Raw genomic sequence first — 20,070 nt, 5'->3', positions numbered from 1 at the left:
TTTTCAGAGGGTTGTCTTTTAGATCATTAGGTTTGAAGCACAGAATCCCTGAATGGTTTGGGTGGGAAGAAACCTTGAAGCTCATCCAGTTCCACCCCCTGCCATGGGCAGGGACACCTTCCACTGTCCCAGGTTGCTCCAAGCCCCATCCAACCTGGCCTTGAAGACTTCCAGGGATGGGGCAGGCACAGCTCCTGTGGGCAACTTGTGCCAGACCCTCACAGGGAGGAATTTCTTCATAATATCTAATCTAAATCTACCCTCCTTCACGTTAAGCCATTGACCTTTGTTTCTTCTATCCATTTAATTGTCATTGTGGTGGAGGTGGTGATGGAGGGGATCTCTAGGCGGTCCCAAGCATCTCCTCACCTGGCTGGTGGGTTCTTGGGATGCAAGAATGGATCGTGTGGGGCTGGCCCTGGCCGCAGTGGGTGGGTGTGGTTGTGGCTGTGTGTCCCTGGCAGCCCCAGGGACAGTGAATCCATCACCCTGCCCGTGACAGGCAGAGGAGCACGGGCAGCGACCTTGTGCAATTCCTGGTGTCAGCTTTATCCTGTTTAAAGATTCCATACAGAACCTGCAAGCCAGCCGCTTTTCCTCTTCCCCATCGCCTAAAAAATACCAATTTTAATACCAAAAGCTGTTATAATAGTACAGATAATGGCCTTGTTAGTTTTTATCTTCGGAACTTGGTCCCTATCAGGTGCTTCCCAGGCAGCTAAAAATACCCAGGCTGTAGGACGGTGAGCAGGGTATGGCAAACCCTCTTTCTGGGAGGCAGGAGCCATGCCTTTGAAGTTCAGCTCTGAGATAAGCAGGTTTTTCAGCAAAGTGGATGCCCTGGAAGAGAGGTGGTGCAGGATAAATCTGGCTCAGGGTGGCTGCAATGCTCTTGCTCTGCACCTGTGGTTTAGTCCTGCACAGGAGGCACGCAGTGATACCTCCAGACAGGATGTTTTTGCATGCAAATGTTAAATATAGCCCATGAAAAGAAACACAATCTACATTTATATAACCCCGTAGTTTAAACATGCCAGTCTTACCTTGCATAAATGAAATATGTATATAATTGCATAGCTAAGTGCCTTTCAATATTTATATATAGTCTGCGTTACTTCTGTATGTATCCATAATTGGCTACACTTAAAAACTGTAAAATATAAATAAATGTGGGAGAGCATGGCTTGAGTGAGTGGCTGCTGCATTTAATTCACCCTCATTACAGGGATTGGCAGGAGATGCTTATCCCTTTGTCCAGAACCCTTCTGGTGTATTTTGGTTTGCTGTCATGAAATCAAAGCCTGTCTCAGAACAGCATAAAGAAGTATTCCTCACCTGTCTCGTGTTTTCCATCTTCCCATTCCCTGTCCCTATTTCCTCTGTCATTTTTCATATAAAGTCCTGATGGATGATCAAGAGCTCTCTCTGTTGCTGCACAGTTCTGTGATTTCTAGGCTTTGTCTCATCCAATTTCAAATAGAAGCTGAGACTTTTCTTCCGAACCATCTCTTTTTCTAACCTAAATATCCAGTTATCATTTTTTTTGTTTAAAAAAATGTGTGTGTGTGTGTGTGTGCAGCCACTGCTGTGCTCAGCAGTGATTCACGGGTGGCTCTCAGACCCCAAGAGGAGCAGTTTCACTGTCAAATAAACCAGAACTTCATGCGTTTGGTATCACGTTGCTGTTTCTGGAAACTATTCTGACACCTAAAACAGCATTAAAAAATAATGTGGGTGCTTGAGTAGTTAATGTATCTTAAGTGTAAAAATACTTTCTTAATATTTCTGTTTTGATTAGTGGGGTCTTTGTTGTTGTTTTGGGGGTTTTTGTGTGTATGTTTTCGGGATTTTGTTTCATTTTGGGATTTTTTGTTTGGTTCTGGGTTTGTTTCTGTGGGGACTTTTTGTTTGGTTTCTTTGCAGGGAGGTTTGTTTTTTTTATTGGTTTTTGATTTGGTTTGGTTATGTTTTGGTGGCTGTTTTGGTTTTTGTTTTATTGTTTGTTTGGTTTGGGGGTAGTTTTAATTTGTTTATGTTTTGTTTCAGGCTTTGTGACTGTTTTTTTTTTGTTTGGTTGGTTAGTTTTGTCGATTTGTCTTGCCCATTTGTTTTGCCATTTTTTTACTTTTTCCCGCACGAGCCTTTCTGGCTGCTGGAACAGAACCCAGATTTGGGTGTTCCCTGCTGGACAGGCAGTTTGGGTGTGTTTGCCATGAAGGCACGGAGCACCACCTGGGCCTGGCACTGTCCCCTTTGTCCCCTCTGTGCAGGTGCCCAAGGGCACGGACCAGAACTGGGTGCAGAAGCTGTACGACCGCCACGCCGCCAGCCAGCACTTCCAGAAACCTCGCATATCCAACACCTCCTTCATCATCCTGCACTTTGCTGACAAGGTACCTGCACGGGGAACACTCAGCAGGGACAGGAAAGCATCCTGCAGCAAAATAAATCCGTGGGTGGCCCCCCGTGAGCTGCTCCGTGGCGACCGTGCTGCCTGGCCAGGTGATCGTGGCTCAGGTGCTCAAATTTGGGCCAGCCCCGAGGGCTTCAGCTTGCCAGCTGTGTCTCTGAGCTGGGAGCTTCTCGAGGAGAGGGCAATCCTCTTTCCCAAAGCTGCAGTGAGATGGATTTCTGTAAGGGCAGCTTGGCAGAAGGCGTGCTGGGAAAAGGAATTGTGTTTGAAGAGCAGGAGGTGTGAGTGCCAGCAAGGCACAGTGCAGGGAGGAGGTGAGAGGTGATCCCAGGCAGATCCCACCTTTTTGAGGGAGAAGACACCAGCTGTGGCACTAAACGAAACCAAATCCCTGTGCCTGGTGCTTGGGGGTCTTGTCCATGGGCTCCAGCTTCACTGAAGCCCTGATGTGACAGGTGTCACTCACAGCAAACAGGAGTCTCAAAGGCTTGAAGTTACCCCAAATGCACATTTGTTTGAAAAAATACTAAAAAGATCAACCCAGGGATGTATCTGAGGAGCTGGACAACATCCAGGTGCTGTGATGCCATACAGGTAGGTGCTTCTCCCAACCAGGTTTGCCCTGGATGCCAGAAGCACTCACCATGGGAAAGGATGGTACTCACCTTTCTTTGCGAGCTGGTTTTGCTTATGGCATCCTCATAAACAATATTTCTTGGCAAGTTTTCCTTTATTTTTGTATGTGGAAAAAAGGAGAAATTTTCTTTTGTTGCCTCTAAATTATTTTTTGAATTGTTTTTTTTTTTAAATTCCTTTGCATCCCAGCCCTCTGCAATTTCAAAACCCAAGAGACCGACAAGAGACTTAGGCAGGGCGTATTTTGAGGTTTATTGATTAACTTAGAAGGAGTTGAGGAGCGAACAAAAGAGCGTGTAGAGTTACTGATGATCCTTGCAATTTTTACCCCCTGCTTCCCTACATAGCAGTTTAATGACTAGGAAACAATCTGTCATTGCTGTAAGGATTTTGCTTTCACTCTGATTCACTCATTTTGATAAAAAGTGATCTTTAAATTCCAGTTGTCCCTTTCCCCTCTCAGGTTTTTGGGGCAGGGGGGTGGTGGGAGCCCCTTGTCCCTGCGTGTTTGGACGTGGCCCTCTGAGCTTCTTCCCTTTGTGTCCTGGCAGGTGGAGTACCAGAGCGAGGGGTTTCTGGAGAAGAACAGGGACACCGTGTATGAGGAGCAGATCAACATCCTGAAAGCCAGCAAGGTAAGAGCAGCGAGTTTTCCAGGCTGGAGCTCAGCTGTGCATCCCTGTGCCACGCCAAGCAGGCTGAGGCTGTGAACGTGCAGCTGCCTCCAGCCACTGAGAGCAGCCAAAGAGCCAAATCAAAGGGGTGTGGAGCAGGGAAAAGGGGTGAGAGGAGGGTTCTCGGGGTTGCAGCCGTGCCCCTGCATGGATGTGGGTGGTTGTCTGCGTCCCTTCAGCCTGGTGTTGGTGTGCTGTCAAGATACATCACAAAAATAATTTATAAACCTGCTGATCCTCTTCTTTTCTGGTCACCGAGGGCCAGAATTAGGAGCAGGTAGATTTTGGGCATTGTGAGTCACACTTAACTCTTGCTTGGAGCTCCCCACCCATCCCTCACTCACCCATCATCCATAGAGTCACGGGATGATTTGGGTTGGAGGAGAATTTAGGGATCATCTCGTTCTAGCCCCCTTCCACTAGACCAGGTTGGTCAAAAGCACGGGGATCTGGGGTTAAAAGCCACTGTCACCAGCGTGGTTTGTATATTGTGGGCAGCCTTGCTGGTCCTATCCCCCTTCTGTGTGGAAATAGCTGGTTCCTCTCAGCTGTAATCCATCATACTTGTCCCTGTGACTTCTAATTACTTCAACAACCCCTATGCAAAAAAATAGAGTTAATACAGAATGCTGGAAATGTAACATGACCTCTGAGACACTGTAGCTGCTCTGGAGCTGTTTTACACCACTGCCAGTGTGCAGCTAACAAATTAACAGCTACTAATGATCACTCTTGATGTCACTTGTGCTCCCGAGTGTTGTACAAACAACTTGTCAACATCTCATTGCACCAAGTGCCATGTACTGACTGGCTTTGAATGCCAGCTCTCCTGGTAAAGGGTTTTTTGGCTCTTGGTGTTTAAAATTTCCTATGGGGCTGTGGATTTGGTGGGATGTTGGAAGCAGAAGAGCTGAAAGCTTTGGAGTGGGTCCTGCCTGCGCTAAATGAGCATTTGACAGTGGGTTCTAAGTTGGAGATTTTACAGTTTTTTATATATATATAGAGCAGATTTTACACTGGCTTCCAGTACCACACTCCTGCTCTCAATGAGCATTTGGGTAGGCTGGGTTAAAAGTGTCAATAGCACAGACAGCTAAGGAATTTCAGATCCTTACTGTTTCAAAACCAGACCTAAAGTTCTTCTCTGCAGCCTTGAGTCTTTCATTGTCAATTAATGAGCTGAAACTTTAAACAACCTCATCTCTCCCAGGGGCAGCTTTTATTAGGGAGTCAGTGTGAAAATGCAGCCTTGCGAAGTCCAACTCACCATCCAGCAGCCAAAATCCAGGCTGCATGACTCTGGGCATTGCTCCTCCAAATCTGGTGTGTGGTTTAGGGAAAGAATACATCTTCTTTTCTCCAAACCATTTCAAAGCCTTCCACAACATAGGCCAGCATGTTAAGTTGGTTTTGGTTTTGTTTTGGAGGGTTTTTTTTTTTTTTTTTTTTTTTTTTTTTTTTTTTTTTTGCATTACAGGGTTTGAAGGCCCCTCTGAATGTTGCCAGCAAATGTGTCTCATATTCAGAGTTCTCTTTGTGACACCCTTGGGTTTGCTGCTGGCTGTGACCTTCTAAATGTCACCCTGAATAAGGAGTGGGATGAAGGGACGTGTAGGAGACATTATTTTTAGGAGGAGTTTGTTCCTGTCAAAGTTGGAAGAGATGAGAATGGGTAATTATTTAAGTGTTGTCAGTGGCTTGGCCTGCTTCACAGCAAGGAATTCATGTGAAGATGGCAAGATGAGCAGTTTTCTCATCCATGGGAGTAGTTGTGAAATTAACAACTGTGAAGCTGGGCTTTAATAATGCCCAAATCAAGAGCTCTGCCTGTTCAGGAAGCTTCCCAGGGAAAAACTGGGCGTGATTAGAGCTCATTAGAAATGCCAGGTAACCTCCAGGAATAATTGATGCTGTGTGATTAATTATTTAGCCAGTGCTGAACTTGCCATTGGAGTCAGTGCTGCAGAACTGGCAGTGTGTGATAAGGATTTCTGCTTGGCTTCTTCCTGTTGGTGTAGAGGATTGTGACTCATGGAGTAGTGTGGTGTAGAGTGGTGGAGACCCTGGAAATTGTTCCCTAAAAACAGAGATATAAAATAATGGCTCTCTTTTCATGTACAGGGACCATGACATAATATCAGGGCAGGCTGGACTTTTGTTTATAGCTGGTTTGGAGGGGATCTTAGATCCCATCCAAGTGCCACCCCTGCCCCTTCCACTCTCCCAGGGTGCTCCAAGCCCTGTCCAATGCAGCCTTGGATATTTCCAGGGATGGGACAGCCACAGCTGCCCTGACCCAGCCCAGAACAACATGGGGGCAGTGGCTTTTACCAGCCTGTGCTGATCCCATGCTGTTCTGGAAAAAGAGCAGCAGGAACATTGTCACATTCCTCTTCCAAATCCTTCCACACCTGAGGATCTGCTCTTGCTGCCCCCAACTCCTGTTTGCCAGCACATTGTTACCCTGATATTTTTGCCTCTTGCCTGCCATTTTCCCTCCAGGGCTATAAAGAATTAAAAACAATTTTGTTTTGCTGTAAAAGGCAACCTGGTCTCTCTGAACCAGAAAAAGCATCAGTGGCAGTGCTGAGTCTGCTACCCAAATGTGCAAATTTAACTAAAGCTCAGAGCTGTGCAGTGGTGGGCTGTGCTGTGAGGACTTTGTCCTGTCCTCAGCATCAGCTGGCACAGAGCATTCCCTGTACTCTTCTTTGCATTCCCACTTAAACAGCACAGAGGGCAAGGGGGAACTCTGAATTTAACACAGCAAGGACCTGGGCACCTCCCTGTCAGCAAGCCACTGCTGATGAAGCACTCCCACCAAGGCAGAACTGCCTTCTGCTCATTAGAATGCAATTACTGCCATCAACAAGATGGTGAAAGAGACTTTATAAAGCATTTAATTAGTTCTGTAAGCGCTGGTCAGCTAAAACAGTTGAGAGCTGATGTTCTTTGAATTAAGGGAGATGATTTGAATGCTGATGGAAAGCATATGGGCATGCTGTGAAGGTGTTATTTTCCAGTTCTTTGTAATTACAAATAATGCACCAATGGTTTTGACTCTGCCAGCTGGGGAGGAGGGATCTGTCCCTCTTGCTTATGCCCCAGAACCTGTGGAATGGTTCCTGCTAGAGATGGTCCCAGTTCCACCAGGTCTGAATCCTGCAAGCTGGGAGCTTGGCTCTCAGATCCTTCTGCAGCACTCATTCAGGAACAAGCACTGCTGTTATTGATGCCAAGTGGATAGAAGGATCAGTGGCACTCCCAGCTGTGTTGAGAAGATATTTTGAAACCCAAAATTACACCCGGGGGTTTTACCACATTGTCAGGTGTGAGGTGGCAGTGCAGAGCCTGTGTTGGGTATCTTCATCAATGCATGTGCCATCCATACCTCCCATGTTTGCAGGAGTCAGAGCATCCCAGATGGTGAAGTGTCATCCACAACTGTCAGGATGTCTTTGTTAGGATAGAGGCTCAGGTGAAGAAGGAGAGAGCATTTATTTTGGTAGGAGTTGAGTGAGCTGCAGAGATAGCAGTGAGAGCAGAGAGTATGAAACAGATCCTCAGCTGGCACTGTCATGGAGCCTGCAAGAAATTTGCTCGTGTAATGCAAATAATTTCCTTCCCACAGTGGTGTTGAGGCTGCTGTCCTAACAAGCTGTGAGAACAGCCCACAGGACAGGGCTGGAAGTGCTCCTGTCTCAGCCCAGGGATGTGGCAGAGAGCCAGGCAGCCCTTCACGGCACAGGGCTGTCCATTTATGTCTAAAAAGTGGTAAACCACAGCCCTCTTCCTGGGATCTTGATGGAAATAGAACCATGTTGGGCTTTTGGAGGAGCCTGAGGTGGGGGCAAGAGTGCCAGTGCCTTGTGCTGCTGTTTTTGGGGTGCCATGGGTGTGGGGAATGTGGTTCTCTCCCTCAGGTGCTCCAGCATCCCTGCTGCTGGGAGGCAACCTGGGGGCTTTGGCAGTGTCACAGGGCTGGAGCCCAGCTCAGCTGGTGATACATGACCTCCCACCTGCTGACAGAAAGGTTCTTTGGCATTTAAGGATTTCCCCTTTGAATGTAAGTGCAGCTGTGGCAGTAGCCAGTGTGGGTGTCTAGATGGATTCAAGATGTGAAAATTCAACAGCCCTGCTAACCAGACCAGATTTATGGTGGCTAACTTAATATTCAGGTTCCCCAGCCTAATGTAAATTTGAATATCCTGCTCCCTAAATAATAACAATAAAAAAGGCAGTAACTGCATTTGCCAGCTCACCTGTTGTTTATGGAGCAGAAATAGTGCTGCTGGCTTGCCAGAAATCCCAGACTTAGGGATCTGTTGAGCTAGACGTGCTGCTTCCAGGCTTGTGGAATGGTGGTGCTGCCCTGAAGGTGGCTAATTAGGGAGGAAGTGTTTGTGTCCCTTAATTTTCTGAAAAGCAGGGGTGCCTCTGGGGCCGTGGTGGGGCCTGGCTGCTGTCTGTCCTCTCAGGAGATCCTGGTCCTGGGGTATGTGCTGTGCAGGCAGGGCTGGATAAACACCCTGAAACAAAGCCTTGGGAGTGAGAGTCATCTCGTGTTCTGGGGGTTTTGTGCCTTGTCAAGACTTCAGCAATCCAGCCTCCTTTTTGGTTTGTTTGTTTGTTGGTTTTCCTTTGGCTAGTTCCATTTATTGTGCACATTTCAAGGTGTCGTTGATATAAATTAGAGACAAAAGTCTCGATATTCAGCAAAATCTAGATTGCTTTATTTGATATAGAAAGAGCAAGCAGTGCTGGGGAACGTGAGGGGTCACTGCCCACTCCACGCTCCACCCAACCTTGGTTTGCAGCCTCTTCTTATACTGTGGGTTCTCGTTGTAATCAATAATTTTGGGGTTTTTGTTGTCATAAGCAGTGGTGGTTGAATAAACATCCACAAATTCACAAAGCCTTTGGGTGATAATCAGTCACAGATTGCCATCGGGTCCTTGTAGATAACCACCAGAGAAGTTCTGGGAGTCTGGTTTTTGGGATAGGCAGCATTGATCAGACAAAGGCAGGAAGGGCTTTTTGGGAAGTCCGATTTTGCAAGCTGGTAGCCGATACAACTTATTTGAAAAACATAACATAATGTAATGTAACATAATACAACATAATATAACATAACAAGGTGATTTTAAACAGAATTATTTTATCATATAATTTCCTTTATCTAGTGTCCATGCTTCACTTCAGAGCTTAGTATTCTGGTCTATGCAAACCCCAATGCTTTTGTGATTAACACGAATCTTTTATCAATTGTCACATCATGAACTGCAGCACAGAATGGCCAGCTGTCCTGCTGATGTGGTGTATGTAGACAACTCTTCCTGCTTTCTCTTTCTTGCCCTTTTCCCCTTTCCAGGTTTGGGATGGGTGAGAAATGACCCGCAGTGGGAGTTGGGTGGGTTCATTGCCCGGGGAGCAGGGCCAGAGGTGCTCAGGTGTTGCCTTTTGTTTCAGTATCAGATGGTAGCAGATTTATTCCAGGAAGAGGACGCTGTGCCCAGCGCTGCCACGTGGAAGAGAGCGCCGCGGATCAACGTCCGCTCTGCCACACCAGCCCTCAGAGCTGCCAACAAGGAGCACAGGAAAACTGTGGGACACCAGGTGAGGCAAGGCTGGAGTGAGTCAGCAAAGGCAGAGCAATCCAGTTAAGATCTCTGCTTCAGTCTGAAGCCGAGGTAAATCAAAAGGTGTTGGGGGTGGAAAGAGACTTCCCCATGATATGTGTGTTCAGCTGCTGCGTTTTGGAAGACTTCTGCCAGTGTCTCTGTAAGAGCAGGCTTGAGTAGTCTTGACTGAAAGCAGCTGAGACATGAGTCTGGGGAGGGTGGAGGCCACTCTGGGATTCACTGGATGTTGTCCCATTATTCTGTGGAGCCCATATATTTAAACAGCATCAGAAAAGGAGCATTTTTTCCCCCTGTGGGCAGTCAAAGTGTTCAGCAGGGGCACAGAGAGGTTGTGCTGTCATCCTTGGAGATGTTTCAAAGACCCGGCTGGGCAGAATCCTGAGCTTTGTTGCTCATGAGCCTCTTTGAGCTGGAAGCCCTCAACCCCTCAGTGTCTTCTCTGAGTTCCCCCCTGCCCGTGCCATGGCGAGGTTCACACCGTGTCACACCCACGGCTGGCTTGTGGCACCTGCGGCTGGGGCTGCAGGGTTGCAGCAGCCTCACAGCTCCTCCAGACGAGTGGGGTTTTTTTTGTGTTTCAGTTCCGAAACTCCCTGCACCTGCTGATGGAGACCCTGAACGCCACCACCCCTCACTACGTGCGCTGCATCAAGCCCAACGATGAGAAACTCCCCTTCAAGTAAGTGGCACCGCAGATGAGCAGACGTGTTCGGCTTTATGGCAGCAGAGCTTGCTTTGGGCTCTTCCTCCTGCTGAAGAGCCCGCCCCCTCCTTTTAATATTGTTCCTGTAACTGGAAGGTCTGTGTTGGGTCGCTGGAGTCTCCTTTTTGGGTTTCAGCATCTGTGGTTTGTGCCTTTAAAATGAAGACTAATTCGGGTTCTAATAATGCATAGATATGCTCTGTTAATACTGAGCATCCTTGCTTTGCAGTGATAGGGTCTTTGTGCAATTTTTGTCTTACATTTGCTTTGATTTAAATAATTATAGCTTCAAACAGTGAAAAGAGAAAGAAATGAAAAAGCAGAGATAAGTAGTGGGCTTGTGAAAGGAACAAAAATGTCTTGATGCTTCCAAAACAAATGTAGAAAAAATAAAGCTGTGGCTTGTATCATCTTCAGGCAGGTTTCCAGGTGAGTGAACAGCTGAAGCAAAAGGCTAGTCTTGATCTTCCTCCATAGTTCAGAGATGTATCAGGGGCAGCAAACACTGTGAGCAGGTAATTGTTAGCCCTGTTTGACCTCTTGGTTTTGGATTTGTGCCCAGTTTTCTTCCCTGTAACGGCAGGAAAGCTTGGCCATTAGTATGCAGGGACCTTAAAGATGTGATGTCCTTGAAAGGCATAAAGTGCAGGTGGTGACCTTTAAGGAAGAAGGTTGTCAGTGTAATCCAGCAGCAGGGAGGCATTTCTCTGCAGGGTGAGTGCTCCCAGTGAGCACAGTGTGATTTAGGAGTGCAGAGACAGCTCCGAGAGAGTCCTGAAAGGAGGGCAAAGCTGCTCTCTAAACAGGCTCACCTTTGGTCATGATGTGCTGGGGGAGATGCATCCACCAGGAAGCTTCCTGGCTTGACTCTTCTCCCGCTGCAAACAGCAAAGTGAAGGGTATTAATCATTGCAAGACATTCAGAAAATGGTTTTGTATTTACCCGATTCTTTAGAGGAGTAACTGACAGCCCTGGAGAAGGCTGGCTGTGCTGGGATGGCAGTTCATGGGCTCTGCTGATGTGTTTCACACACATCCTGTAGGTACTGGGCATGCTTGGGGCCTTGGTCTCCTGTTGCCTTTTGCATGGGATTTAAATAAAATTATTGTATTTTAAATGAAATTCAGGATTACACTGTGTGATTGTTTTCTTTAGATGAAGCACAAAATTATTTCTGATTTGCTGTAGTGAGAGTGTTGAAGATGCTCTGGGTGGTGAAGTGGCTTCATCTTTCCAAGGGGTGTTTCCAAGACTCCGTGTCCCTGCTTGGCTCTCCTTGTAGCTCATCTCTCTTCATGTCTCTGCCTTTGAACTTTCAAATTCAGTTTTTCTTGTGATGCTCAGGATACAGTTAATATAATTCCATGGATGTGCAAGCTCCTGGTTTTCAGGGGGCAGTAATTAAAAGAACTCAGTTGTATCTCTAAGATATTACGGGTAGCAAGCACCAGGAAGATAATTCTGCCAGAGCCTGCTCCAAGTCCAAGTGATAGCTCTGTCCACTGTGAAGCTACTGTTGGTGAATGTCCAAGCTTGGGATTTTGGGAACAAATGGCAGACCAAAACAGACACAAGGATGGTTCTGGAGGAGGTTGCTTTAGGTTGTGGTGACGGGGTTGCATCCTCAACCACAGGGGGTTCAGGTGTCTCTGCAGGTGGTTCTGCAAGAACTCTCCCCCCTCAGCCCTCATGGATTGGCAGGGTTGGCATTGTGACCTGGGGATGAGTTGGTGTTGCTGCCACCAGCTTGAGGAATTTGTATCCTTAGCCTGGCTCAAAAAAAGTCACAGAATCCCAGGAGCACTGAGGTTGGAAAGGAGCTCCGGGATCATCGAGTCCAAGCTGATCCCCACAGTGTCACCAGCCCAGAGTGCTCAGTGCCACATCCAGGGATGGGGACCCCAACACCCCCCTGGGCAATCCTTTCCAGTTCCTGACCGCCCATTCCATGGGGAAATTCCTGCTGGTGTCCACCCTGAGCCTCCCCTGGCCCAGCCTGAGGCCGTTCCCTCTCCTCCTGTCCCTGTTCCCTGGGATAAGATCCCAAATCCCCCCCGGCTGTCCCCTCCTGTCAGGGAGTTGTGCAGAGCCACAAGGTCCCCCCTGAGCCTCCTTTTCTCCAGGCTGAGCCCCTTTCCAGCTCCCTCAGCCTCTCCTGGGGCTCCAGCCCCTTCCCCAGCTCCCTCAGCTGCTCCTTGTAGGACTTGCTCACTAAAGCCTATTTGCTTATGTGTGAAAGTGGGATCTAGAGACACATGCTGGAAAATGCTCAGTGCTGGGAAGCATTTGTGAAGTGAAACATCATCAGCATTGCTTCAGGTTAGCACCGAAGTGGTGTCTGTAGCATGCAGAACGCTCAGTGTTACGTTTGTTGCTCAGCGAGAAAACAAGTTTTCTCTTTCTAAAACAAAACATTTTTCAGCTCACAAGAGCATTACACTTTTACTAAAATGAGATGCTTACCCTGGGGAGCAGAAAGGATGGAATGGCAGCCCTTCAGTACTTAGAGGGGCTACCATGAGGAGAAAACCGTGCTCTCAACAGTGGTGTGTGGTAGGAGGACAGGAGCCAATGGCCCCAAATTGACATGGGAGGTTCAAACTGGGGAAAAGTCTTTTTTTCCCTGAGGACAGTCTGTCAATGGAGCAGTCTGCCCAGAGAGATTGTTCAGCCTCCCTCTGTGGAGGTTTCTGTCAGTTTTGGCTGGATAAACCCCTGAGCTATGGGTCTGCCCCATAGCTGTCCCAGCTTTTGAACATAGAGGGTTGGACTGGAGACTTCCCCAGCTCTCTCACACCCTGAATTCCTACTTCAGATTCTGCAATGGGGCTGAGAGTGTCAGGCTCCCATCCTGGGGGCACCTTGGCACCACACAGGGATGTTTGCTGCATCTGACTGCAGCTGGGTCTGAGGTTGATTCCTAGTGGAGAAGACTTCCAAAGAGAGATGTGCAAGGGGAATGCCTGACTTCAGGTTGTTCCTCTGTCAATTTTCCTTTTAGATTCTGTTTCAGGCAGGGTTTAGGATTTTTGACCTGAGTTTCTAGGCCAAAAACAACCTGCCAAGTGCTTCTACCTGCCATGGCAAGGAAAAGGAGCTCATAATAAGGTGTATTGTCCCACTTTTAAGGTCTTAATTTCAGCATTAGACCATAGCTGGAGCTGTTGCTGATAGATGACTGCAGCCTCTTTGGTGACTGCATTTCACCCCCACTGAGCAGGGCTTTGCTGCTTTGCAGAGTTTCCCTTGGATACAACAGAGATTGCCCTGGGATCTTCCAGGACTGACGCTTACCTGCTGATCTGCCAGCCCTGTTTATTATTTATTGTTATGGAAATTGCACTCTTGTGGGTTCTTCCTTGAAGTGAGTGACAGCCCAAACTGATTTTTCAACCTGCGTAGTGTTTGTGGTGTTTCAGTGAATAACTTGCTTGTAGAGTTGACAGGTCCAGGGAATTAAAAAAAGCACACAGAGAAAAGAAGGGGACTATTTTTCATGCTGCTTTTGTGCAGTAGAGAGCAGGCAGAATTATTCACGCAATCTTGACTTGCAGGTGTAAACATTTTGGGCTTTCAGGAAGGGGAAAGCCGGTGTTATATGAGAAGCTTTGTTCTGGAAACCTCACACAGCTGTGGACATCTGCATCGTGTGAGTCCAAGCTTGATGCAAGGAAGTTTTCCAGTGCCTTCCAGAGGTGGAGAGCTGGAACCTCCCTGTGCATTCAGAGTCAGGGTGGAAGGAGGGAGCAGCCATGGGGGATGCTGGAACCTGGACTCACTCTGTGCAAGGACAGCCTGATCTGGGAGTGAGTTTTTGCCAGGAGCCAGAGAAAGCACTGCCCAAGTATTCAGCTGGAAGTTGCCATGAGATGTTTTCTTGCACAAATTGCTGATGGAAATGAGATGCCAGTTAAGAAGAGGAGGGCAGAAACACCTTGAATTTCCACGTGGTGCCTACCAAAGTCATTACAGTATTCTTGGAAAACTTAGTCTAGAAACTTGTGGCACCTGTTAATTACCTGGTTTTGATATGGAACTGAATATATCTGACTTACTTTTCTGTTGAATTTGATTTTTGTTAATATGTTATTACTCTGATATCTGCAGGAGTAATACGACCTGGTTCACTAGGCAACTTGTGGTGGGGTAACCCTGTTCCTTTCTTTATTGTGATTTTATTGCTTTATAAAGCCAGGTAGATTCTGGCTGTAGACACTAATAAATTGCAGCAGGTAGTCCTCCTATCCCAAGAACACACCTGGCATTGATAACAGGGCAGTAGCAAGGTTTCACTCAGCTTGAAAAATCACATCACCTTTGTGACATGCAGAGAATACATGTGACACGAGGAGTAATGAGGAGAGGAGAAGGTAATTCCTGTCTCTGGAAGAGCCGCTCTCAGGTGTGTTGGTGAGGTGGGTTCCCTTTCACTGTGTGTTAATGTCTGTCCCAAATCTAACTGCAGGTTTGATCCGAGGAGAGCAGTGCAGCAGCTGAGAGCCTGTGGGGTGCTGGAGACCATCCGGATCAGTGCAGCTGGCTTCCCATCCAGGTACTGGCCCGGGAATTCCCTGGGGTTCTGCTGCTCCTGTGATTTACTCAGCAAGTTCATTCACCCAAGGCCAGGTTGGACAGGGCTTGGAGCAGCCTGGGACAGTGGGAGGTGTCCCTGCTCATGGCAGGGGTGGAGCTGGATGAGTTTGAAGAACCTTCCAGACCAAACCGTTCTGTGATTATCTGCTGTGAGGGAGGGAGAGGAAAACACTTGTGTTCTCAGAACGGTGTCCATTTAGGTTGTTTTATATTCAGGATAGATTTTCTGCTTTCCATATATGTTTTTTTCATTTTGCAATACTCCCGTTATGTCCTGGGTTCCTCAAGTCTAAGGGATTCATTGTCAGTCAGAGAGCTGCAGAGTGGGGCTGACAGAGGGTGTGTTGTGCTGTGTCCAGTGCTCCAGCTGGTGCTCTCAGTTTGGTCCTGAGAGGTAATTTGCTCTGATGAAACCTCTGAAAAAGCAGACAAAGGAATCCAGCTTTGATCCCATACCTAGGTGGACATCAAGTAACAAAACAACAGCTCTGGAAGCGAGCATTGCCCTAAAGGACTTCTTCCCTGTTTGTCTGAAGCCCCTTCCACTGTTCAATTTGCTTTTCCTTTGTGTTTTTCTTTTCCTGGCTTCAGACATCTGCTGCAATCCTCATTTCAGCCAGAAAAAAAAAAAAAAAAAAAAAGAAATTGATTCTACTTGCAGAGAAAGAAAATAAGGGTTGTAAATTATTGTTGTAGACTTTTACACCACACATCCAGAGGATCCTAGGATTCAAACTCTTGCATCATAAAAGGGAGGGTTACGGGTGGTGTGGCTCTTGCTGATTGAGATGTAAAATTCAAAAGAGGTTTTTAAGGCCCAATAAATCAGGAAACATAGACTATACATAAGTCCTGAACATGACAAGGGCAAATAATTCTAAAAATGCATCAATTCTATTTTAGTGCCAAGCAGCTTTGTGTTAATGTCAGCAAAGCCATCAGCCCTGTTTTTATGTGGAACAAAGAAGTTATAAATATGCTCAGTGAAGGGTTGGCTGAGCGTGATGTGGAACACCATGAGAAACTCTGGATTTTGGGGAGGACTGTGCTGCTCTCACCTCCTGAGAAGCTGCAGAGGGTTCCTGGGGCAGCAGCTGCATGTTGAGGTGGCTCTGCTGCCCTTTCCCCTCTGTTGGCCAGTGACCTCCATGCGTGGGCCACAATGGTGGTGGGGTTCTCCCTGGCCAGCTGAGTCCAAATACTTGAAGAGGAAAAAGGAGAAGAAAAGTCTCATGGAAACCAATTTGTCTCTGTCCCCTGCCAGTGTGGGGATCTGGGTCCTCATGTTGGGAGTCTGACCCTGTTAGGAGAGCCAGCATTTAGGAGACCTTTGGCTCTCATCTCTGAAGTCTTGAGGGCTTCTGTGGAAGCATCCAGAAAAAAGGCTGCTTCTGCATTCTAAGCCATGGGGGGGAATCAAAAATTCCAGCCCATGGGTTGTCTTTTATTGCCATCTTTGTTGCCAGACCAAATGCTTCAGCCCTCGTGTAGTAAAATCCTTGAAACAAGGAAAAATCTGGGGTTTTTTTTTTCACATGGAAGATGGCAGAGAGATGCATTCTTTGCTCTCCAGGCAATCAATCCCACTGCCCAGTGCAGTCTGGGCCCTGGCTCTGCTGGGGTGGGTCCTGGGAGCGTTTGGGGAGCTCTGACCTGTCTTTTTTTGTGTGTTTTATGGACTTTGTAACTGGCCTTGTGATGGCTGCACGGATACCCTGTTCCTCTCCATTCATGATTATCCTGCAGATTTGTAGCGTTTTTCCATTTCTGCTCACTTAACTGCAGTTTAGACCCTACAGCACCAAAATCAATGTAAAATTGGACACTGGAGAGGGGGAGCAGAGGGGAGAAACCACTGCTGCACCTGGAGACCAGCCAGGATCTATTGACAGCCAAGAATTGACCAGTGCAATGACAAACTAAAAAATGATGCTCTCAGCTCTGCTTGCATGCTTTTGGTTATGAGATCTTTTCCCAGGACACTACGAATACAGAACTATTCCATCACTGCAACTTGTCAGCTCTCGTTCTTCCTCCAGGGACAAAAAAAAGGGTGCAAAAAGCTATTTCAGCCTTTCAGAGTGACCTTCTCTAAAGTTTGTGATGCTTGAAGGACAGATTGTTGTTTATTTTAATATTTCTGGGATATAATTGTATATAGGAACAGCTCTGCACCAAATAGAATACTCATTTTGGGCTCTGGTAGTTCTTCACCTTCCTTACTCGAAAAATTCCAATCTTGAAAATCCAGACCCAGGAGCTGGACAATGTGATTGAAAGACTGTGAATAATCTTTCAATCTGTGTATTTAAATTGCTTTGATAGACCATCTCAGAAAAAGATGCTCCCAGAGGATCTTATTTTGTAGGAAAAGTAACAAACTTTTTATTTCTTTCTGCAGTTTTACATGTGATCTCTCTCAGTTTTCATCACAGTGGGCATTGATTATTCCTCTGTATTTCCTTATATTTTGAGACCAGTTGAGTTTATATCGCTTGATTAAGGATAAAACCAAAAAGGAGAGTCATTATATTAAATTTAAACCCCATGTGAAGTCTCTAAATTCGGAATACTTCAACATAATAACAGAAAACTTGATCTTCATGACTTTTGCTTCGCTTGAGTATACGCAATTTACCTGTAAAGCAACAGGGAATTTCCAAATTTGTTTATCTCAGGGTAAATTTTATCCAGAAACAATGGAAAAACTCTTATTTTCATCCTGTAATGTTTACCTCTGAATATATTCCAGCATGCTGGAGTAACTTTCTGAGGGTGATGTGGATTTGAGTCAGAGATCTCTGGACAAAACCACCTGCTGCTGAAGAGTGATGTTTTGAGTCTTTAACAATTTTTTCACCTCTGAGAAAAGAAATAATTTTTAATACAAGCTGTAGTTGTTCAAGCTGTGTAAGCTGCAGAAATTTGAAGCCTTGGGCTCCCCACTTTGGGTGTCCCTGGGTTTATTTCACCATTTCCATGGTAGGCTGCGCTCTGGCTGTGTCTGAAGTAAATTGAAAATGTGTAATTTGCTTTGAAATGTTACTCAGCAGTTAAGAAACCTGTATCTGTTAGCGTGTACATAAATGACTGTGATGAATGGACTGTCTGAGGTGTGTAGGTAGTAAATCTATCATCAGCTTCCCTGGGTAAAGCGTGGAAGATGTCTCTGTGCTGTAACACCATTCGTCTTCTTTACAGAAAACTGGCTGCATAGAGATGAGTCTTTAGAGAACTAATTGATGCAGACCTCCACGAATAGCAAAATACTCTTTAAAACAAGTTTTTTAATTGTTCTATCAAAACTGTGCATTTTTTTTCCTGCTGGTTATGGTGGTTTCCAGCCAGTGGTCCAGCAGCAGTGGTCTCCCACCATGCCATCACTCTAAATAACCTCATCATTGCAGTTCTCTCTGAAATGCCCTCTTTGTAGTTGTTATGTATTTATAGTTTAAGTATCCTCGGCATTTGGCTGCTTCCTCTGGTCGCTGGAGCTCGCTGTCAGATGCAGCATTTTTGTACCAATTCAGTGTGAAATCCCAGCTGCTAAACTCTATAAACACTTATAATTGAAAACTATCATGGACATCCTTGGATATATAATTTTTTTTTTATAGAATGTGCCTTTAGCTGTCTGGCTGTCATTTCAGGATAACAAGACCTATAAATTGCTTTGGCTGCCAACAGTTCTGTTTGCCCACTCCCAACAAAGGTGTAATATGTAAATGGAGGGGTTTTCCCCCCCTCGTTTTTCCCTTTGAATATTTTCCAGCTAATTTCAAGCCAGGCATGTTTTAGAGATAATTGAAAGGCAAATCTGTTCTGCTGCAGTAAACAAGACAAGAGAAATTTTCTCCCTGAACTGCAGTTTCTAAAATAATTTCCTGTCAAATCTCGGCCCTGAGATTGAACCTGCACCCCTCCAGACATGCTGTGACTCCTCTGGAAAGATCAATATCATCCAACCCCTTCCTGCCTAAAATGTTGACCCCTTCAGGGGAGGGTGCCTTGTGGTGCTGCCAGGATTTTTTACACAAGACTGAGTTTGCTCAGCACCTGGGATGGTCTTGGGTGTCAGGGACAGTGAATTTGTGTACTCTAAGTGGAAACATTTAACGTTCAGTTATTTTAGGGTGCCAAAAGAAACCATGTTATGTTTAAGAGTTTGAAGCTTTTTGGACCTATTACAGTCCTTTCAGCTGTTCACTTTGTGCAGCTGGTGTAACATTGCTGTAATAACCCTGAAACAATGGGTTGTGGATATTTTGGGCAGTTGCTGACTGCTTGGAAAGACGGTTTTTGGAGGCTTCCTTAGAATGTGAACCTCAGTTTCCTACCCACTCTCCCTTCAATTTGACATTGTAATAAACCCATCTGGCTCTGCTCAGGTCCATAACCCCTCAATTTTAGGCAGGAGCAGCCTCTTTGTTTTGCACCTGGCTGCATTTTTGTGTGAAACATCCAAATCTGGTTGCTTAAAGTACAGAAGAAAAACCTACTTTATCTGTGGTGTGTGCTGTGCATATTCCCTCTGTTTCCTGTAGGTGATGAAGACTTTGGTGGGGTGACCAAGTCTCAGGCTCCCAGCCAACCATCCCCCTTGCTGCTGGAGCCCAAGGAGGGGTTTTCCCACAGACCTAAGTCATTTTCCTGCATCCTTCAATTCCTTTTATTGCCTTTTCCCCTTGGTGACCTGTGCTGACATCAAAGCAAAATTCAGCTGTTTGAGGTTGGCTTGATCTCAGTTTGAGTAGCATCTGCCCAGTCCTTTGTGCCTCCTTCTTCCTGTTTGTAAATCTTGCAGGTATAAAAATTCCCCTGGTTCCATCTCTTTTCTCTGCACCACTTATCTGGACCTTAAAACTTGATGATAATAATGTGGAGTTGTATTTATTTACTGTCCCTTGGTGGTTTCCAGCCCCCAGCACTGAGGTTCGCCCATGCTGTGTGGTGTGTGGCAGATTACCAAGCACCTGAAATCTGTTTTTTATTTGATACCTGTCCTCAAGTTGAACTGAGGAGTACCCTTGCCATAGTTTTTCCTGACTTTTTGAACTGTGGGGTAACACAGCACATCCTTTGTCTCCTGCTGGGAGTCAGTGCGTGGTTTGGGGAGTATCAAATAAGTTTTCTTTTTCTTTGCTGTTTTTGTGGATTTTTTTTCTTTTTGCCTCTGAAAATGAAGATGTACCTAAGAAAAATACCAGCTGTACGTGCAGAAAAATTGATTTTAAAAGTGTGTGTACAGCAAAGCACTGAGCTTCGGTGTTTTTGCACTGGAGAAATCTCCCTTGCAGGGCTGGGGAATCATGTTTGTTTCTCTCTGAGCACACAGTTGTAAGGAAATTTTATACAGCTTTGAGCCTCGAGTGGCTCAATGAGGCATGTTACATTAAACCTGAGTGCTT

General features: G+C 46.2%; 1 protein-coding gene across 1 annotated transcript in view; it reads left to right on the top strand.

Annotated features, from left to right (window-relative positions):
* The window catches only part of MYO5B (myosin VB), a 123,042-nt gene that overhangs the window by 49,358 nt on the left and 53,614 nt on the right, over positions 1-20,070 (top strand). Inside the window, exons 13-17 of the mRNA XM_088157035.1 lie at positions 2,271-2,393; positions 3,601-3,684; positions 9,193-9,339; positions 9,947-10,044; positions 14,535-14,621. Of these exons, the coding sequence (XP_088013161.1) occupies positions 2,271-2,393; positions 3,601-3,684; positions 9,193-9,339; positions 9,947-10,044; positions 14,535-14,621 (539 nt within the window). The remainder of the gene's footprint in view (positions 1-2,270; positions 2,394-3,600; positions 3,685-9,192; positions 9,340-9,946; positions 10,045-14,534; positions 14,622-20,070) is intronic.

This window comes from Sturnus vulgaris, chromosome Z (assembly GCF_052056855.1).
Source record: "Sturnus vulgaris isolate bStuVul1 chromosome Z, bStuVul1.hap1, whole genome shotgun sequence".
In the NCBI taxonomy this organism is placed as follows: domain Eukaryota; kingdom Metazoa; phylum Chordata; class Aves; order Passeriformes; family Sturnidae; genus Sturnus; species Sturnus vulgaris.
The sequence above is the reverse complement of the archived record's forward strand: the minus strand, read 5'-3'. Positions and strand labels throughout refer to the sequence as shown.